Here is a 17658-nt window from a genome sequence, read left to right on the forward strand (position 1 = left end):
CCCCCATTTTTGCGGTTTCTGGATGACCCTGAGGTCCTCTCTTTGGATCCCTGTTTTCTCCCCAAAGTCCGTTCTCGTTTTCATTCCTCTTAGGAACTGGTTCTTCCTTCTTTGCGTCCTTCTCTTTCTGAGCTTTGGATCTGAAACGTGCCTTGTCAGTTTATGTTGCCAGGTCTGCCGGGTTTCGCTCCTCTGACTCCCTCTTTGTGACCTTTGGTTTGGCTGGTCGGGGTAAGGCTGCCTCCTGTCTTACTATAGGTCGCTGGATTAAGGCGGTCATCTCTCTGGCTTATCTCGGTGCTTGTTTGCCTTGTCCTGCTGGTGTTCAGACGCGTTCCACTCGGGGCGTGTCTGCCTCTTGGGCTGCTTTTCATGGTATTTCTCTTGATGAAATCTGTCGGGCTGGGACTTGGGCCTCCGAATCCACTTTTGTGAGGCACTACCGGTTGAATTGTGCCCTTTCTGACCGGACCAATTTTGGTCGTGGGGTGTTGCAAGCTGTGGGGGTTGCCCCCTCGCTCTGAGTCTGTGTGTTTATTACTTTCACTTGCTGCACTCCTTTGTGTTTGGTCTGTGTTTGCTGTGTTGGGTGTGCCAAAGGCCTTATTGGGCATTGCTTTGGTATGCCTCATGAGTGATGACTGGGTCGAGGACGAGGGACGTAGAGGTAATGCTATGATTACTTTCGGTAATCCCCATTACTCTTAGTCCTACGCATACTCGACCCAGTCATATTTCCCACCCTCCCTCCCTGTCCAGGCCTTTGTTGCTTGGTGTGTCAGGATGTGCTTCTAGTGGTTGGGAGTAATATAGCACCTAGTAGGAGGGGGGTGGAGCCTAAAAGCGTTTCCTGTTTTGTTTCCTGTCTTGTGGGATAACTCATGAGTGATGACTGGGTCGAGGACGAGTAGGGCTGAGAGTAATGGGGATTACCGAAAGTAATCATAGCAATGAACACCTGTGATTAATGTATTCTTCAATAACAGAAACAAGCACAACCTTTCCAATTGGAAATGGTGTATTAATGTATAGCTCTTTGGTTAGTATATATTTATATATAGTGTGGTGCAAACAGTGCGGTGCTCAAATGTGCAGCATGTGAACAATAGAAACATGATACATATGTATACACTGAACAAAAGGGATGTCCCCTATTCTAATATTACACAGTCAATTTGAATATTTTGTTCCATGTGTTTGAAATGAATCTATATTGGAGATAGCAGTCAGATGGTGGATGTGAAGTGAAGGTTGGTCGTTCAGCGACAGCCATAGAGAAACAAAATGTGAAGCTGTTGAACCACAACTTTGGTTAGTTAGAAATGAAAGTGAGGGCTGTTTGAATGACATGCAATGCTAAAAAGAATATAGATTTCCACTGGGGGTCAGGGAAAAAACACCTGTGCAGGTTTTTTCTGGGTGGCAGTCAAGCGGAGGGCTCATACACTAGGCCAGGAGGGTTGGGGCCTTGCCGGGGGTCCTTGGCAGACAGAGGCCAGGACAGTGACACTGGGGTCAGGTGTGAATGGTCAGTGAATGTAATGAAAGGGGGAGCGGGTTGAATGCTGGGATCTTTGGTTGGGAGTTTGTACACGTTGGAGAGAAGGTTTAGGGGTGGGAGGGACTAAGTTAGTGAGGTGGGTTTTTTTGATATTACAATATCATTCATAAAGTTCAGCTACAACCTGTCCTAATAAAGCGGCCTTTTGCTCTTATCTTAGCCTGTTTATTCTGCACTGTCTCGCACAATGGGGTCCCGGAGGTGGCTTCATGAAGGTAGTCTGCACCTGGAGATTTTCTGCTGACTGGTGCAGCCCAGGCCCAGAGAGGTTAGGGGTTGGTCTATCCATAGAGAAGGGGCTGGGCTTAGCGGCACTTAGGTCTCCTCAGGCTGAGGGTGCAGCTTTAGGCGCGATGAGGTCCTGCTCGGAGCGTAGGGTAGGTTTTACTTTGTCCTTGCCCACCCAAACCCTTTTATGGTTAGCTAGGTATCATTTGGTTGCGTTGTGTTTGGCTAGCCTCATTTGTTTTTCTGGTTGAGGCTGACCTTTAGGTTGTTGCTATGGACAGATGTCAGTCAAGCGGTGGGCCCACACAGTAGGCCGGAATGGTCGGGGCCTTGCCAGGGGTCCTTGGCAGAAGGAGGACAGGACAGTGATGCTGGGGTCAAGTGTGAAAGGACAGTGAATGGAATGAAAGGGAAGCCGGTTGAATACTGGGATCTTTGGTTGGGTTTTTGTACAGATGGAGAGGGGGTTTAAGGGTGTAAGGGGATAGGTTGAATCATTGTATTAGAATGGTGAGTTGGTTTGATGTGACAATATTGTTTATAAAGTTCAGCTGCAACCGGTCCTAATAAAGTGGACTTTTGCTCTCATCTCGGCCTGTTTATTTCTCTCACCAAATGACATTAGACAATAGTTGAGATTGCTGTCTGAAGAGACGGACTCTGAAAGTTTTTTTCAAAAACTCTGCAATTTATTTTGTTTTCTCTCCCGCGTGGCCTTGAATAACACGACACTGACGGGTTGTTTGCCTATCTGAGCTGCTTCACTTTCATGTTTCAATTTTATTAGACACACGAGCATACTCACACACAGAACACACCCACATCTACAGTGCACCGGCAGCCAATGGCAGATGGAGCTCTGAAGAGGGCGTTACAGGAAAACGTCCACAGAGCCGGGTGACAGCAGCCGAGCCCTCCTCCCTCACTACATTGTATGAAGGGTGTGTGCTCGCGGGCTCGCTACTTGTGAAACATGCCAGAATAAAGGCTGTCAGCGCCGCCGGCTGCTTGCACAACGTGGTCCAGCCCCCGGAGGCGGCTGGCTGGCCGGTCGAGGCGCTGGATGCTTCTGTTTTTGGACCGATCCTCCGCGATGAGGGACTCGAGGATCCGCGGGGACTGCTCCAGTGCTGCACCCTGCACCTACCAACCTTTACTCAGCGACAATAAGTGACATTTCCAGAGCGGGTGCGGGATTTTGGACTTGCACCAAGGACTCGTCTGCATCCGCGTCTCGTGATGGGGAGTGCAGGCAGGGACAGGGCCATCTGAGAGAGCACCGGGGCTCCCCCCGAGGCGAGGGCTCACCCGGGGACGTGGGTGTGTGCCTGATCGCTGCACCCAGGGGCCTGGGAAGAGGAGGGGTCCGGAGAGCACCGGGGCTCCCCCCGAGGCGAGGGCTGACCCGGGGGACCTGGGTGTGTGCCTGATCGCTGCACCCCAGGGGCCTGGGGGAGAGGAGGCGCACGGCAGAGGGTGGAGGGAGGCAGCTCCTCGGCTGCTATCACCCACCGCAAGGGCACATCGGAGGCTGCGGCCGCCTCTCCCCGGCTCCCCCCGCGGCGCCGCTTGGTGCCTCCCCTCTCGGGGGTCGCCGGCCCGCTGGCCGCCACCATGCTGCCCGGGGTGGGGGTGTTCGGCACCAGCCTCACCACCCGGGTGATCGTCCCGCTGCTGCAAGAGGAGGGCTTCGCGGTGAAGGCGCTGTGGGGCCGCACGCAGGAGGAAGCCGACGAGCTGGCCCGGGAGATGAGCGTGCCCTTCTGCACCAGCCGCATCGACGAGGTGCTGCTGCACCAGGACGTGGACCTGGTCTGCATCAACCTGCCGCCCCCGCTCACGCGCCAGATCGCCGTCAAGACCCTGGGTAAGCGAGGCGCGCGAGGGTCTGGGTGCATTCATAGGGAGGCACAGTACCCTGATATAGACATGCGTAATCAGACGTGGGCAAGTGCATCCTGCTATAGATGTCTCTGTATTCGCAACCCCTATAGAGACTTCTGATCTGAGGATATACATACATCTATACATATGTACAACACTAGTGTATCCCAGGCATGCATTTTCAAAGTACACTCAATGGTACTGTCTTGTTTCATTCCCTGCATAGGCATATGTATCCTGATATAGAGACAGTTGACTTAATGTTTGCTTAGATATCCTCTTCAAGCATCCTGCCCGCCCGTCTGGGTGTATTAATAGGGAGGCATAGTACCCTGATATAGACATGCGTATTCTGACGTGGGCATGTGCATCCTGCTATAGATGTGAGCATTTTCTGAGTCCCTATAGAGACTTCTGGTCTGAGGATATGCATACATCTATACATATGTACAGCACTAGTGTATCCCAGGCATGTATTTTCAAAATGCACACACTGACAGACTCAATTATAGTCTTTTTTTATTCCCTGCATAGGCATATGTATCCTGATATTGACGTAGTTGACTTAATGTTTGCTTAGATTGCCTCTTAAAACACATATATCTTGATACAAACATATGGGTCCTGAAATTGACGTGTCACTTAGTCATCCTGGAGACATAGCTATCCTTAAAGAGGCAATACATTTGACAGTTTCAAGTTAGGTTAAGTGTTGGTAGGCATGGATTTACTATTCATAAGTCCACGTCCATGCACCTTTACATTGTCAAGGTATATATATCTGCAGTTTAGCACACCTTACCTTCACAGTATTTTATTTCAGTTTATTTATTTCTTGTTTCAGCTAACAGCCTTACAATATTTTTTAAAAACGTGCAATATAAGAACAACTCAATAAAAATCTATCAATAGATTAATTGGAAAAATTAAAATACAAGTACAGTAAAATGCAAAAAATGTGCCTTTTCATCGAAGGCATGCAACCTAGGAAAAAGAGCATGTTTAAATTATTCAGATACAGTAAAGTGCGCGTGCAGTGGAAATGGTGCGCATTACCATCAGAGGCAACATCCTAAATAAGAAAAGAACATATGCATCACTATCAATAAAAAAAAACCATAAGAACATTTGGGAATGGTCATCTTTTTAGATGTAAATGTATACTTGTAAAGCGCACAGCTGCCTCAGCAACGGGGCGTCCTGGCGCTGTATAACGCTGTGGAACCCTTCCAGGCTCTCCCTGTGAGATGCCCCTCCTGGGCACCCCCAAGGTGAAGCCAGGCATCCCAGTGTTGTTGGGGCCATTGTGGAGATTAAGCAAGCTATTGCCCAGAGTTGTAGCGTGGGACCCATGATTAGAGTAGGCACCGAGGCGAGAATTATCAAGTCCGCGGACATTGAGCCCAAGACCCTGCCGCGTCTGGACTTGAACCCTGGTCCCAGGCCTGATCTCTGCTTCAGAGTCTGCCGCTCTAACCAGTGAGCCACACTTCTCCACACTGTGCCAACCCACCCAGCAATTTGGTAGTCGATATTATGGCCACAATTTTGTTGTAGGACACTATTTGTCCACAAAATTTCAGGATTATACCGTGGTGGGAGTGGAAATGTAGAGAAAGATGAGAGAGATTTCACCTCTGACCACAATGGCAACTCTCTATATTTTCTTCCTTTATCACAGAACACAAAAGATCCTCCATATAATAGACTTATTGGGGTGCTAGACATACACATAGGAGGACCAGATCTAGGGCACATATTCTACACAAAGCATATCAAATACATGTACATGCAATTAATCTTAAATGAAGCTCATATACGTATGTCATGGTTTTTCTGAATATCTTGGAACAAAAAAAAGATTCAATGGGTCTTATTTCAATGTCAGTGCAGGTATGAACTGACCAATGAACACCTGTGATTAATGTATTCTTCTATAACAAAAACAAGCACAGCCTTTCCAATTTGAACATAGTGAATCAACCTATATCTCTTTGGTTAGTGTTTTAATGCACAGTGGGGCAGACTGCACGGTACGCAAAGATGCAGCGTGTGAACAATAAAAATATGATACATGTGTATAAACTGAACAAAAGGGATGTCCCCAAATCCAATTTTACACAGCCAATTCGAATGTTTTGTTCCTTGTGTTGGAAATCAATTTATTTTAGACAATCCCTTCAACAGTGTCAATGTTTCAACCCACACCCCTGATTCCAGTGGGCCTCTGCAGGACCCTTTCCCCACCTGGCCCCTGTATCTTCACCTCTTTTTTTACTTTTATATTAGAACTATGTCTCCTCACCGATATTGATTACAGGGGGATCCCACTTTAGAAACATTTTTTAGTTAATTAATATCCATTTCTTTAATTGTTCTTTTATTCTTTTCTGTTATTTTTGACCAAACTATATTTTTATCAACATGTTTTTCAACTAAATGGCTTTTCTATTGTTTGGGTTCTCAGAGATGGGTTTCCATTATTTTGCATTTCTATGATGTTACCTACTACAGACAGGCTACTGCAAATGGCAGTACTTGGAATACGCTACCTCCTGTATGTATTATTGCAATGGTTGATGGCAGAGAGGGAGAACTCGTTTACATTTTCACCGTGAGATTGTTGAATGGATGCATTACTGCTTATATAGTTGGTTCTCCTTTGACGTATGCTGCCAAGTCTTCTTTTCAGTGACAAACGTCCAATTTCTTTGCTTTTTTATTGACCTCATGAAAGATTACTTGCAATCCTTTTTGTGGGTGAAATCACCACATTGGCTGTCTGAGAACAACTGTATACATTATGCCGCACATTTTCATCAAGTGGTCTGGTAACAACGCATCTATACTGGCTAAGTCAATGAACATGGGTAAAGTATGTGGTATTTTGAAAGAGAGAGTCAGTTATTTCTGCTTCACAAATTTAATCTTCGAAGATAAGAAAACCTAGCAGGGGCAGCTGGTACGAGTGAAGTGCCCACTACTTCCCCAAAAACCAAAATAAAACACCTTCCTTCTCCAAAACCCCAAAGAAAACCACCCTTTCTCTAAAAGCTCTCCCAAAAAATACCACCTCCCTCAAAAGCCCCCCCCCCCAAAATAGCACTATCTACAAAATAAAACACAGCCACTACACTTACATGCATTACACGTAACAAATTAAATAAAATAAAACAGCACTTACCCACGGGCTGCACGTCCTCCTCAGTGTTCTTCTTCTCCGATGCACGAAGATCTCCCCTAACCAATCCAGATGCTGCTCTCATGCTGTTAACGAGCATGAGCGAAGGGCCTTGATTGGATGGAGTGGGCTTGCTGGACGCTCCTTCAGGCCCTGGAGGCTTGTGCTTGTTCTCCACCCAGCCGTTTTAGGACAGCTGAGTGGAGAGCTTCAAAGTGCGCATGTCACTTTGGCCGGCACAATATAAGGACATGCGCACATTGGAGCTTTCAGTCAGCCTTGCTTCAGTCCTCAGAAGACACACCCAGCATGTCTCAGGGTTGGGGCTGGCGGAGCTCCCACTGCACTGGTAAAAATAAAATGGCATTTTCGTTGCCATTTTATTTTTTCCTGCGTGGCTTGCTGCGGACGGAGGGACGATCCCCCGCCCTCAAGAGGAAACCGCCCCTGAGACCTACGGCCTGATTTAGATTTTGGCGGATACGTTACTCCGTCACAACTGTGACGGATATCTCATCCGCCAATGAATAAATTCCCATAGGATAGAATGGATTTATATTTCAGGTGACAGGATATCTGCACCGTTGTGATGGAGTAACCTGTCCACCCAGATCTCAACCAGGCCCCTTCTCATTAGGAACATGCCTGGTGGAAACAGCAAACCGGTCAAATCATGTTTATGTTTGGGCCTTGTGTAGTCTATCTTGATGTCTTGAAGTCTGTTTCTCAGGAAAATACTCTCAAACAAGGAAGATGTTTGTCTAATCCACTGCAAAGTAAAACTTTATCACAAAAATGTTCAAAGACAGATGTAAATATAGAAGAATTTTGAAAGAATATTTGCTTCAGCCAGGGATAAAGAACTGCCAAATTTGGAATTAGATATAACCCCACATAAGGTTCCATTCATGGGCAGTCCAGTAGAGGAAGGCATATGAACCAACTCTGTTTTGGTCTTATTTAAGGCCTTATGCACTGGAACATCGTTTAAGCTCCTTTTTATTGATTTATTCTGACTGACTAAAAATGTGCTTTAATAGAAATAGCACTCTCCTTTCTGAGAACATGTAGGACTTTGGGCCACACTTCTCGTGCACTTCCAGTATGACCTGGCTGTGCTGCAGTGGAATGTTACCAAATCAGATGGGGTGTTCTCTTGCTGTCTAACAGGGATGTGTTCTCAACACCAGTTCGACTCTATTGATGCATCACTGATCTGGAGTTGCTTAGCACGTTTCTTCCTATGACGTCCCTATTTTTAGTATTCCACTGACAATGCTGTATTATATGATGATATATCTGTCACACTTCATAGCTCACCTAGTTTCTGTAACATTATTGCTTGACCAATTACCATAACACCTTAAAATAGCCTACAGATATAATTATGTGGCGCAAACAAATTGAAATTTTTGGGAAAAACAAGAGGAAAAGGAAGTGACATGCCATGTATTTGAAAAGCACTCGTCCACCCATGGGTATCCTGGTGCTGAATAACAGATGTTTATTGTTACACAACTCAATGGTACTCATTTTGTCGACCTCAGAAGGATGAAAGGCTGAGTGTACGCACCAGGATTTGATCCTGTGACCATGAGGTCAAACCCAGGTCCCTGTAGTAGATGCTTTAGCCCACTAAGCCACCAGACCTAGCTGTGAAGGATCCTTTCTATCTATTTACCTTCCGGCATTGATGATACTGACATCTTGAAATTGGCTTGAGCCTCCCTTAGCTGTGGCTCAGTAGGAGACAACTAGTGCTGCTCCGACTAATTTATTGTGCTCCATTGACTGGTATTGGGGAATGTCATTAGTTCCCTAGCAGTGGCGTCACTAGGGTTGGTGTCACCCAGTGCGGTAACTCATGGTGTCACCTGTGCGTTCCGCACCCCCCTTGTGAAGCCACTGTCACTTAGGACAACTGGCACTAAGGCTCTTCATGACCACGGGTAACACTGCCATGGGGAGGTTCAAAATAATCAAATATCATAGTGCGCAGTACCTTAACAGCCTCTTGAGTCCTCTGGCTGGGCTTCTCAAGGGTTAAACGCTCGGGCCTGGTCCGTGTAGCGTGATAACTCTCCACAATCACTGGTAGTGGTGAGGTAACGCTGCCACGGGAGCTTCGAATGGAATGACAAATTACGCAGTGCGCATGCGCACAATAACACGCATGCGCACTAAAAAGGCAGAAGACCGAGGAGCTTAAAATACATGCAATGACTTGAAAGAGCATAGTGCGGTTGCGTGGGATGATGCGCATGCGTAGAAACGCGGGGGGAGCGCATACCGATAGGGAGCTGGGAACGATGGTACACCTGGCATTTACGTCTGTTTCGAAAAGAGGATTTAGAGTCAATGCCGTACCTCAACACTCCCCCTACCTCCGCACTCCTCCGTGCCCCGTACCTCCATACTCCCCTCTGCCACGTACCTCCGCAGTTTGCTCTGCCCCTACCACCGCATCCCCTGTACCCTTACCTTCGCACTCCCTTGTGCCCTGACCTCCACTCTCCCATGTACCCTGCCTCCGCACTCCCTACCTGCATCCCTGCCTGGGCTCCGTGGGCGGGGCGGGGGTCCTATTATTTTGCATTTTGGTGTCACAGTGTCACCCCATTTGATGGTGTCACCCGGTGCAGTCCGCACCCCCCTAGTGACGCCACTGCTCCCTAGATAGGACATATCAAGCGAAGACACTCCCCTGGCTCCTGTGTTGACTAACAGCAGAGTGCTTTTCTCAACGGGATGTGGATTAGATTTGGCAGCCAACTCTCTTCTTAGGGGAGGCAGCCCCTGCAGTGACTTCTTTGGCTGTCAGATTCAATGGCATCATTATCTGTGGCATCTAGCGTGGATGGATGTTTGTAGAATGAAGTCTCAAGGAGGTCAGTGGCCTGTTCCTGACCAGAGGCTTTTAGGGCGGTGGAGTGACTGCTGCGTTTTTGTCACAGCAAGGAATCTGCATACAGGAGAGACAGCATTTACCTACTCTAGAAGGGAGAGAATCAGGACCTATTATGAGAACACATTTATGATGAAACACCCAGCAGCAGATCCTACTGTGCCAGTCATCCTTTGTCAGAAGCGGTCTGATCTATTTCTTCTCTGGAGCTTTGAAGCCAGGCCCGTTTTTTACGCACTTCCGCTTTGGGCTTCACTGGGCTTAGATGTTAAAGGCGCGACTTAGCAAAGAGCGGAGCTGTGCAGTGTATGCTGCAGAGAGACTGAACCTGTCGGCCATACATGATGCGTTGATCTTTTTTGGCGCGAACAGGGGCTGATACATGAATTCAATGCTATTAGAGCCCATTATATTCTATGGGAAGATAACCTTTTTATACTAGCCCGTCTGATTTCTAACTATGAATGTGTGAAGTTTAACACCTTTTTAAATCAAGTTCTGTTCTTTTTTTGCGTTAAATTTGTTTTTAGTTTTACGTTTTTTATAAAAAAAATTTGCATGTCAAATGATTTGCTTATATGTTTTTCCCAGATCTGAATTGACTTATAAAGAAAAGGAAAACATAGCGAGGCATGTTTCCCAATATAGAATATGTATTCTGATACATATATAGATATCCTTCTGTAGACTTGTATTCTGCTATAAACAGTATATTGCTAAAGACAAGTTTATCCTAATAGTAATATATGGATTCAGGTATAAACACGTGCATCCTATATATTACATACCTATCATTATATGGTATTTCTAGAGGCAGGCTGTGTGTTTTTTATCTTTCTATAGAGGTTAATTTTCTCTGCTTTTTAAAACTCTTTGTCAGTAGCAATGCAAGCAGAACATTAGAGCTCCTTTTAACCCAACATAAAAAAAAGACATAATAAGGGCACTTACAACTGTATTTGCACATGTTCCACATTGTAATACCTTCTACACCAAGCCAAAATACGAATAGTTAGATAGGAGAATTGTAGTTGTTTTCCTTAAGAACTTCGATACGTTCCTTTCGAAGGCATTTGGATATGATACTCGGTGAAACATTCTTAGGGTTGCCATCTTGCGGCCTGTCCCTTCTGCACCAGACAGACGTTTCTTCCTAGGAGCTCCTGTGCTGTTTTGAGGGTAGTGAGGCAGACTGGCAGGCACAAACTGGAGTAGAGTCACCACTGGGGAGCTGAGCCCCGAGGGCCTATGGCCATGCCTCGTGCCCATAGGCGCTGGAAGGGGTGCAGGGTGCTGCAGCAGCTCCAAAACAACGATGCTCCAAAATAACCATGCTCCGAAACAACAAGGCTCCAAAATAACCATGCTCCAAAACAACCGGGCTCCAAAATAACCATGCTCCAAAACAACCATGCTTTAAAATAACCATGCTCAAAAACAGCCATGCTCCAAAACAACAATGCTCCAAAATAACCTTGCTCCAAAACAACCATGCTCCGAAATAACCATGCTTCAAAACAACCATGTTCCAAAATAACCGTACTACAAAACAACCATGCTCCAAAATAACCATGTGCCAAAACAGCCATGCTCCAAAACAACCATGCTTTAAAATAACCATGCTCCAAAACAACCATGCTCCAAAACAACCATGCTCCAAAATACCCATGCTTCAAAACAACCATGCTCCAAAATAACCATGCTTCAAAACAACCATGTTCCAAAATAACCGTACTATAAAACGGCCATGCTTGAAAATAACCATGCTCCAAAACAACCATGCTCCAAAACAACCATGCTCCAAAAAAACATGCTTCAAAATAACTATGCTCCAAAATAAACATGTTGGCGTTCAGAAGATAAAGGAGCAATTAAGGTGCTTTTAAATTGTGTTTTCTATTGTCTCATCTGCTGTGTGTTCAAAAGCAGAGGTCGAATGTCAGGCTTGGACTTCTGTCAAATTACTGCTTATTCTTTTAACACAGATATTGGGGATTACTTTTGTTTCTCTGACTGCAAAGTGAGAGCATTTTGTAAAGTGATCTGTGTGACAATCTTGCTGGGGTATATCGAGCGTGAAAAGAAAGGCTGTAATTTGACAATTCTTTTCTAACACGACCTAATTTAAACATCTGTAAATTAACTGTACACATTATTCTTAAATTAGGAATGCACACGTTTTTTGTAATTCTGAAATATGATGGATACATAGATTTTAATACGATCAAAACAAATCAAGGCACTTCACTTGCTGATACTTAAATGATCAATATTTGCGAAACCCGATTTCCACACATTATCGATTGCGCGTTGTATAGTTTTATCTGAAAAGCTGCATTTCTGTGTACATTTATAAGCCATTTTACTGTGAGATGTGCTGTCTGTAAATGTCTGTCATGCTTTAGTAATATACGGGTGACAGCGTTCTCCAAAGTGCAACACCAGCTACATACCACACCCTTACCACTCCTGATGAATGGGTGTGGCTCATTTGCTAGTCTTGTACTTTGTGAATTTCTTGAATTTTTCACAATCGCTATGACTTACTTGGCTTAATGGTGATGCTAGCTCCCCTACCCTGAAACCTGCTCCCGCACCCCTGCTTCTGCCCATCTTTGAGTTCCTGTTGTCTCAGCAGCAGGGTCACTGTTCCTTTAACCCTTTGCTTGCTTCTGTCGGCCAACGGCCGTCGCACGCACTACCTTTGTAGTGCTATGCACGTCCGTTGGCTGACGTGGCCTCGCCCACTCGTTAAACCCGCCGCACCGTGGCGGAATTGCCGCCGCGGTAAACGGGTTAAGAAATTAATAAATGGTAGAAAATGGGGAATCAGTGCCACTGCCTACTAAGGGAGGGCAACCGGGTATGGGTGGTAACAACGTATACATTTCATGCTCCTGTATATTATATCACAATACAGGGAAGGGGAACAATATTACGCTTTTCTATGAGTAGCACTCAGATCTGGAAGATTCTTCAGTAAATCACCTGTTAACATTTTGTGTGTTTCGAAATGTCTTCTAAGTACTCGCTTATCATTGTTTTGTTCATGCGCCTAATATTTTTCACTTGACAAAATATATTTTGTAGACATATTGCAACACATGACTTGGTGTACGTTGTTCTGTTGCGTAAACTCGTGAACTTGTGCCCAAGCCAGCAGTTTCTTGGGCACAAGTTCACGACATTTCTCCACTCTGTCCATTGTCCCAAATCGCCGCTAAGGTCCTTCTGGAGCACTTCAAACACAACTGGCCCGGTGCAGCTGAGACTGTGGTTACAGCTGAGTCGCCGGCCAACCTGGAGCCTTTTAGCAACGTACCTTTGATCGATTGGCTCCTAAATAAATCCCATTATGTGAGCACAAAACAGAAGTACAGCCCGTTTTCAGAAGATCAGCAATTGTCATGGTGAGATGTAGCAGTTTAGGATCTGGGAAGTGGCTGTCTAGCCAGCCTTAAGGTCAAGGATGCTTTTGTGTTTTTTTATTTGTTTATGGGGGCATGGCACAGCATTTTGACTAGCAACTCTGTACAGAGCAACCAAATGCAGCAGATAGGATATCTTAGCTTTTTTCGGTGGGTATCTAGAGATGAATGTTGGAAATGATGGCTAATGATCCATACATGGCAGTACAAACATTTCTCAATCGTAGATATATACAAGTATTGTTCCAATTTCCATTCCAAAAAGATATCACGTTTCTCTAAAACCCTAAAAGATTTTATGGAGATAATATTGGCAGCTAGTGACAGCTGATGGTTATTGTTCCAAGTAGCCTGTTCCACACCATTAGTTACTATTGATAGTGTCAGGGCTGAGGTGAAGGGGTCGCCGCCTTCTCATTGTTGACACTGAAGTTGAATTCAGAGTTTTCCCCCCTGAAATTGATGTGCCGAGATTAACTCAATCTTGGCCAAATATAGCTACATTGTCAATTTCCTACTAATATGCTTGACAAGTGTGCGGAAACTCAACCACATGATGGGTTTCGATCTTGCCTGAATCAATGAAGGGTACAGAAACATTGGAGTTGTGTGGGTAAGGGACCATCCATACTCCCAGTTCTTAAAAGGGAAGGTGCCAGACCTCAAAGTCATTGGACTGACTCATCAACATTGTTCAACACTAAAGATCAAACTGTTCTGGCAGATCTAATATGAATTGTTATGCTTCTCGTGACATTAACCTCCTAGACGCCATTACTTGTGCCTCTAAAAAAATCCTACATCTCTGCACTGTGTTGGAATAACGAATACATTGGAACAATCCAGCAGTCTTCCCTTGATGATTTCCAGCAGGGAAAATGTACCTAGTGAAAAAGACCCGGGAATGTCCCATTTTGAGGGAAAACTAATTTTTCCGTTATTTATTGCATCCCAAAAATACAGAACCCCAGGGTATCGTTATTTACTGGATGCAACGATGATGCTGTTATGAAGAACTCGTAATTGAGGCCTTAGCGGATGAGGTCACTTTCATCAGATAAAGCACAGGGCTTGGAAACAGTACTCTTCATGCCTTTAACAGCCGCCTCGAGAAGGCACGCCCCTCGTAAACATTTTATTACACTGTTATATTCTATTTTTTTTGTTGGCCTGTAGGAGATGAATATCTGTACAAAGGATAAGCGTCTCTTTTGTTGTGGAGGGAATTTTTTAAAACTTTCCTCTGGGACTCAGTGTTTTTTTCCCATGAAGTGCATAGCAGGTGCCGTCTTAACCCATGGGCATGCTGGGCAGTTGCCCGGGGGCCCCACGAGCATAGAAGCCCCATGCCTACCAGAATTTAGCACACATTTTCCATTAAACCTTTTTATTCCTGTGAGTGGTTGTGTAGGCAGGGCCCAGTGTACTGCTTTGCCGGGGGGCCTAAAATACTGTTAAGAAGGCCCTAATTGGGATGTGACTGTGTACATGTTTACGTGGTTAAGTAAGGCACCAAAGAGTCATATTAGACCAGTAGAGTCCATTGTTGGTCCTCTAGGGCCAGATCCGTTCCAGAGTTTCTAATTAATCACTTTCCATGCTGCTAGAGATTTCCCTTTCAGCCAATTGCAGTCAAATTTATTGCATGTAAATATATTGAATCTCAGTATGGGCCTGGCCATCAGAGATCAGTGTTAGGCCCAGCTAACAAAGGCAGTAATCTCTTGAAAAATCTATAAGAAAAGAATCAAGTCCACTCATGCTTATTCCAACCGCGCTTCTTCTTGTAGGATCTGCTGCGCCTTATAAGCAATAACAAACCCTACTTTTGTATTGTAAGTTAACCTGTCTACTTTTACCTACCGGGATGAGGAATCTACAAGAATGTAATGAATTTATTTGAGGTAGGAAGAAAGTTTTCAGTCAACACTCACATCTTTTCTCTGAAATCATAGCATATTGAGGACACTTTTCTTGGTCCTCGTGGGCTGCTATGAGAAGGCCCAGTGCATCTTCAATCACGTTCAGGAACTTCCTTACATAGGCATCAACTCACCCACATTTGGTGGAAGTCACTCTCTTTTTACTTCTATTTACCTGCCAGACAAACAAAATGCCTCCAAAAGCTATAATGGGGTCACCTGCTTTTCAAACCTACATCAGCCTCCACAAAGTGTTAATTCCCTATTCACCTTAATGGGATCAGCCTCTTTAAGCACCTGACTTTGAACTGCATTTTTGAATGAAGAGGTTGACAGGTATGCATTTAGTCCCTCGTGTCGAACGAAATTGTAGACAAAGCCTCCAACTTTTCATCTTAGAGGGACTCCCAGACCAATGCATGCCTTTCTGACAGCAGCAGCTCTACTCCCATGGCTCCACAGCATACACCAGATCATACAGACTGTGGCACAAATCACAGTGCCCAACCAAAGTTGCTGCGCTTGAGTGCAGTAGCCTAAAATGCTGTGCTGCGTTGCATGAAAAGGAGAGAGCAGGATAGTGCCATTTCTAATAGGTTATGGTGCTGCACCTGTTAGCCCCTGCCCTGCAGCACTTAAAACTTTTCTAACTTTGTGTGCTGTACAGTAGAAACATATTTTTTCTAACTATGCACCTGCCTTGAGGAGGCAAAATATTTGTTGAAAAACCCATCTAAAAACATTAGCAGATAGGGGATGGTGTATGGGGAATGCCCACGTGCCACCCATTGGACGATTCCTTGATGGAAAGTAGTGCAAAGTGCTACTTTGTGTTTCTTTAGGACTATTTTAGAGGGCAAAAGAAGGTTTGAGCTTAAAAGTAACCCAAATCAACACTTTGCGCCGGTGTGCTTAATTTTTTTGTGACGCGGATCCAGTGTGCAGTGTTGATAAATGTAGCCCTTAGTTTGACAACAGATACAACTAGCCAGGCAGTCTAGTCTACTCGTTATCACACCAGTAACAACAAAATCTTCATTTCTCTTTGCCTTAACACTATTTCTACGTCCTGGGTTGTTCCCATGCTGACACATTTGTGGTTCCAATAAAGGGTGGTGCAGGTGCACACCTGTATAGCAACAATTTTATATGAGATTCTCAGTGTAGGGTAAGTGATTTTATAAGTTTGTAAAGAGGTTGCGTGCTATTCCCTGGATGGAAAACGAACCTAGTTTCCCATGTTATAACAGCAAGAGAAGCTGTGGGAGAACCCACAGTATGGGGAGTGCACTGCTAAAGGACAAAATGCCTCAAAACAATTTTATCAACACAATTGCAATGGTAGTGAGAAATGCTCAGAGGCAATGGGTTCATTTGGTATCATCAAATTTAGTATCCAATTACATAACTGAAATTCAAAAAAGCATTGTTATCATTCACAGAACATTGGAGTTCAATATAGACTACCCTGTCTATTTTCAAAAAAATCCAAAGCAAACGTAACAATATATGCATCAACATATGACTCCAATTGAGTATAATTCTCTTTTCAAAAGTCCCAATGCATTTCGGGTTATTAAAACCCTTCGTCAGGGGAATAGGTTTTCATGAATATGGTGATCTTCACAGTCAAAACAGACTCCGCAGAAATCTAAAACACAACAATATGCAGTAAGAATACTGCTAGATATGTAGGATTTGCACCCCAATTTGTGCGATTAAAAGGAAAAAATGCTGAAGTGTGCCCAGATAAAGCTAAATAACCGAAGTACATGCAGTTACAGAAGAAGGTGTGTCACTATAATATACGATAAGAGCCTGTATTTTTTTAAATTGCGGCTTGTGCTGCTGCTTGCAGCACAAGCCGCATTTAAAAAAATGCAGAGTTTAAATATCCCTGTGCCAGTGCTTATTTTATGCTTTGCCTTGAACAGGTTGAGTACTGTGGGGCTGATTACCCGACCGGCATCGTAGCGGAAGCAGGGTTGCCTCACAAGGAATCAGAGGTCACGCTTCCCAGATCTGACTGCCGTGTTGGCAGTCAGATCCTGTCTTTATTCCATTGCGGTTTGTTCTGCCACTCGCAAAATGCAGGGTGGTTCGGTGCTCAGACGGGGAATGGGAGGCTGGGCATGTTCCTCACCAGGCAGTGTTATTACAGCCTGATGGGGAAGATGTAAAGTGTGCATGACTGTTTGGCCGGCCCAAGAGGGTCGGCCAAGCAGTCGTGCATACTTAGGGAGTGCAAACCTCTTCTCCCCTTGTTCTGACCTGTCCCGCCCCACCCGAGACTAACGATTCGTTATCATTTTATTTTTCCTTTTGAGCAGTGGGTGATGCTCCTTCGCCTTAACAGAGGAGCCGCCACTGCTTGCACTGCATTGTGGAGAACTATTTTACATCTTAAAAGTATACTGAATCTTCACAGATTACATTATTTATTTCATATACACAATTTGTACACAAAGGAAACTTTTTTGTTTTCTTTTTTCACTGCTGTGGGTTTTTTCCAATATTTTATTCAGAGCTCAGAATGCGGGCCAGCCCTA

General features: G+C 44.9%; 1 protein-coding gene across 1 annotated transcript in view; it reads left to right on the forward strand.

The window, feature by feature from the left end:
* The first annotated feature begins 2713 nt into the window (after positions 1-2713).
* GFOD1 (Gfo/Idh/MocA-like oxidoreductase domain containing 1) overlaps positions 2714-17658 on the forward strand; it is a 266288-nt gene continuing 251343 nt past the window's right edge. The window contains exon 1 of the mRNA XM_086965257.1: positions 2714-3656. Coding sequence (XP_086821383.1) covers positions 3404-3656 — 253 coding nt within the window. The 5' untranslated portion in view covers positions 2714-3403. The remainder of the gene's footprint in view (positions 3657-17658) is intronic.

This window comes from Lissotriton vulgaris, chromosome 4_1, assembly GCF_964263255.1.
Source record: "Lissotriton vulgaris chromosome 4_1, aLisVul1.2, whole genome shotgun sequence".
Taxonomy (NCBI): Eukaryota; Metazoa; Chordata; class Amphibia; order Caudata; family Salamandridae; genus Lissotriton; species Lissotriton vulgaris.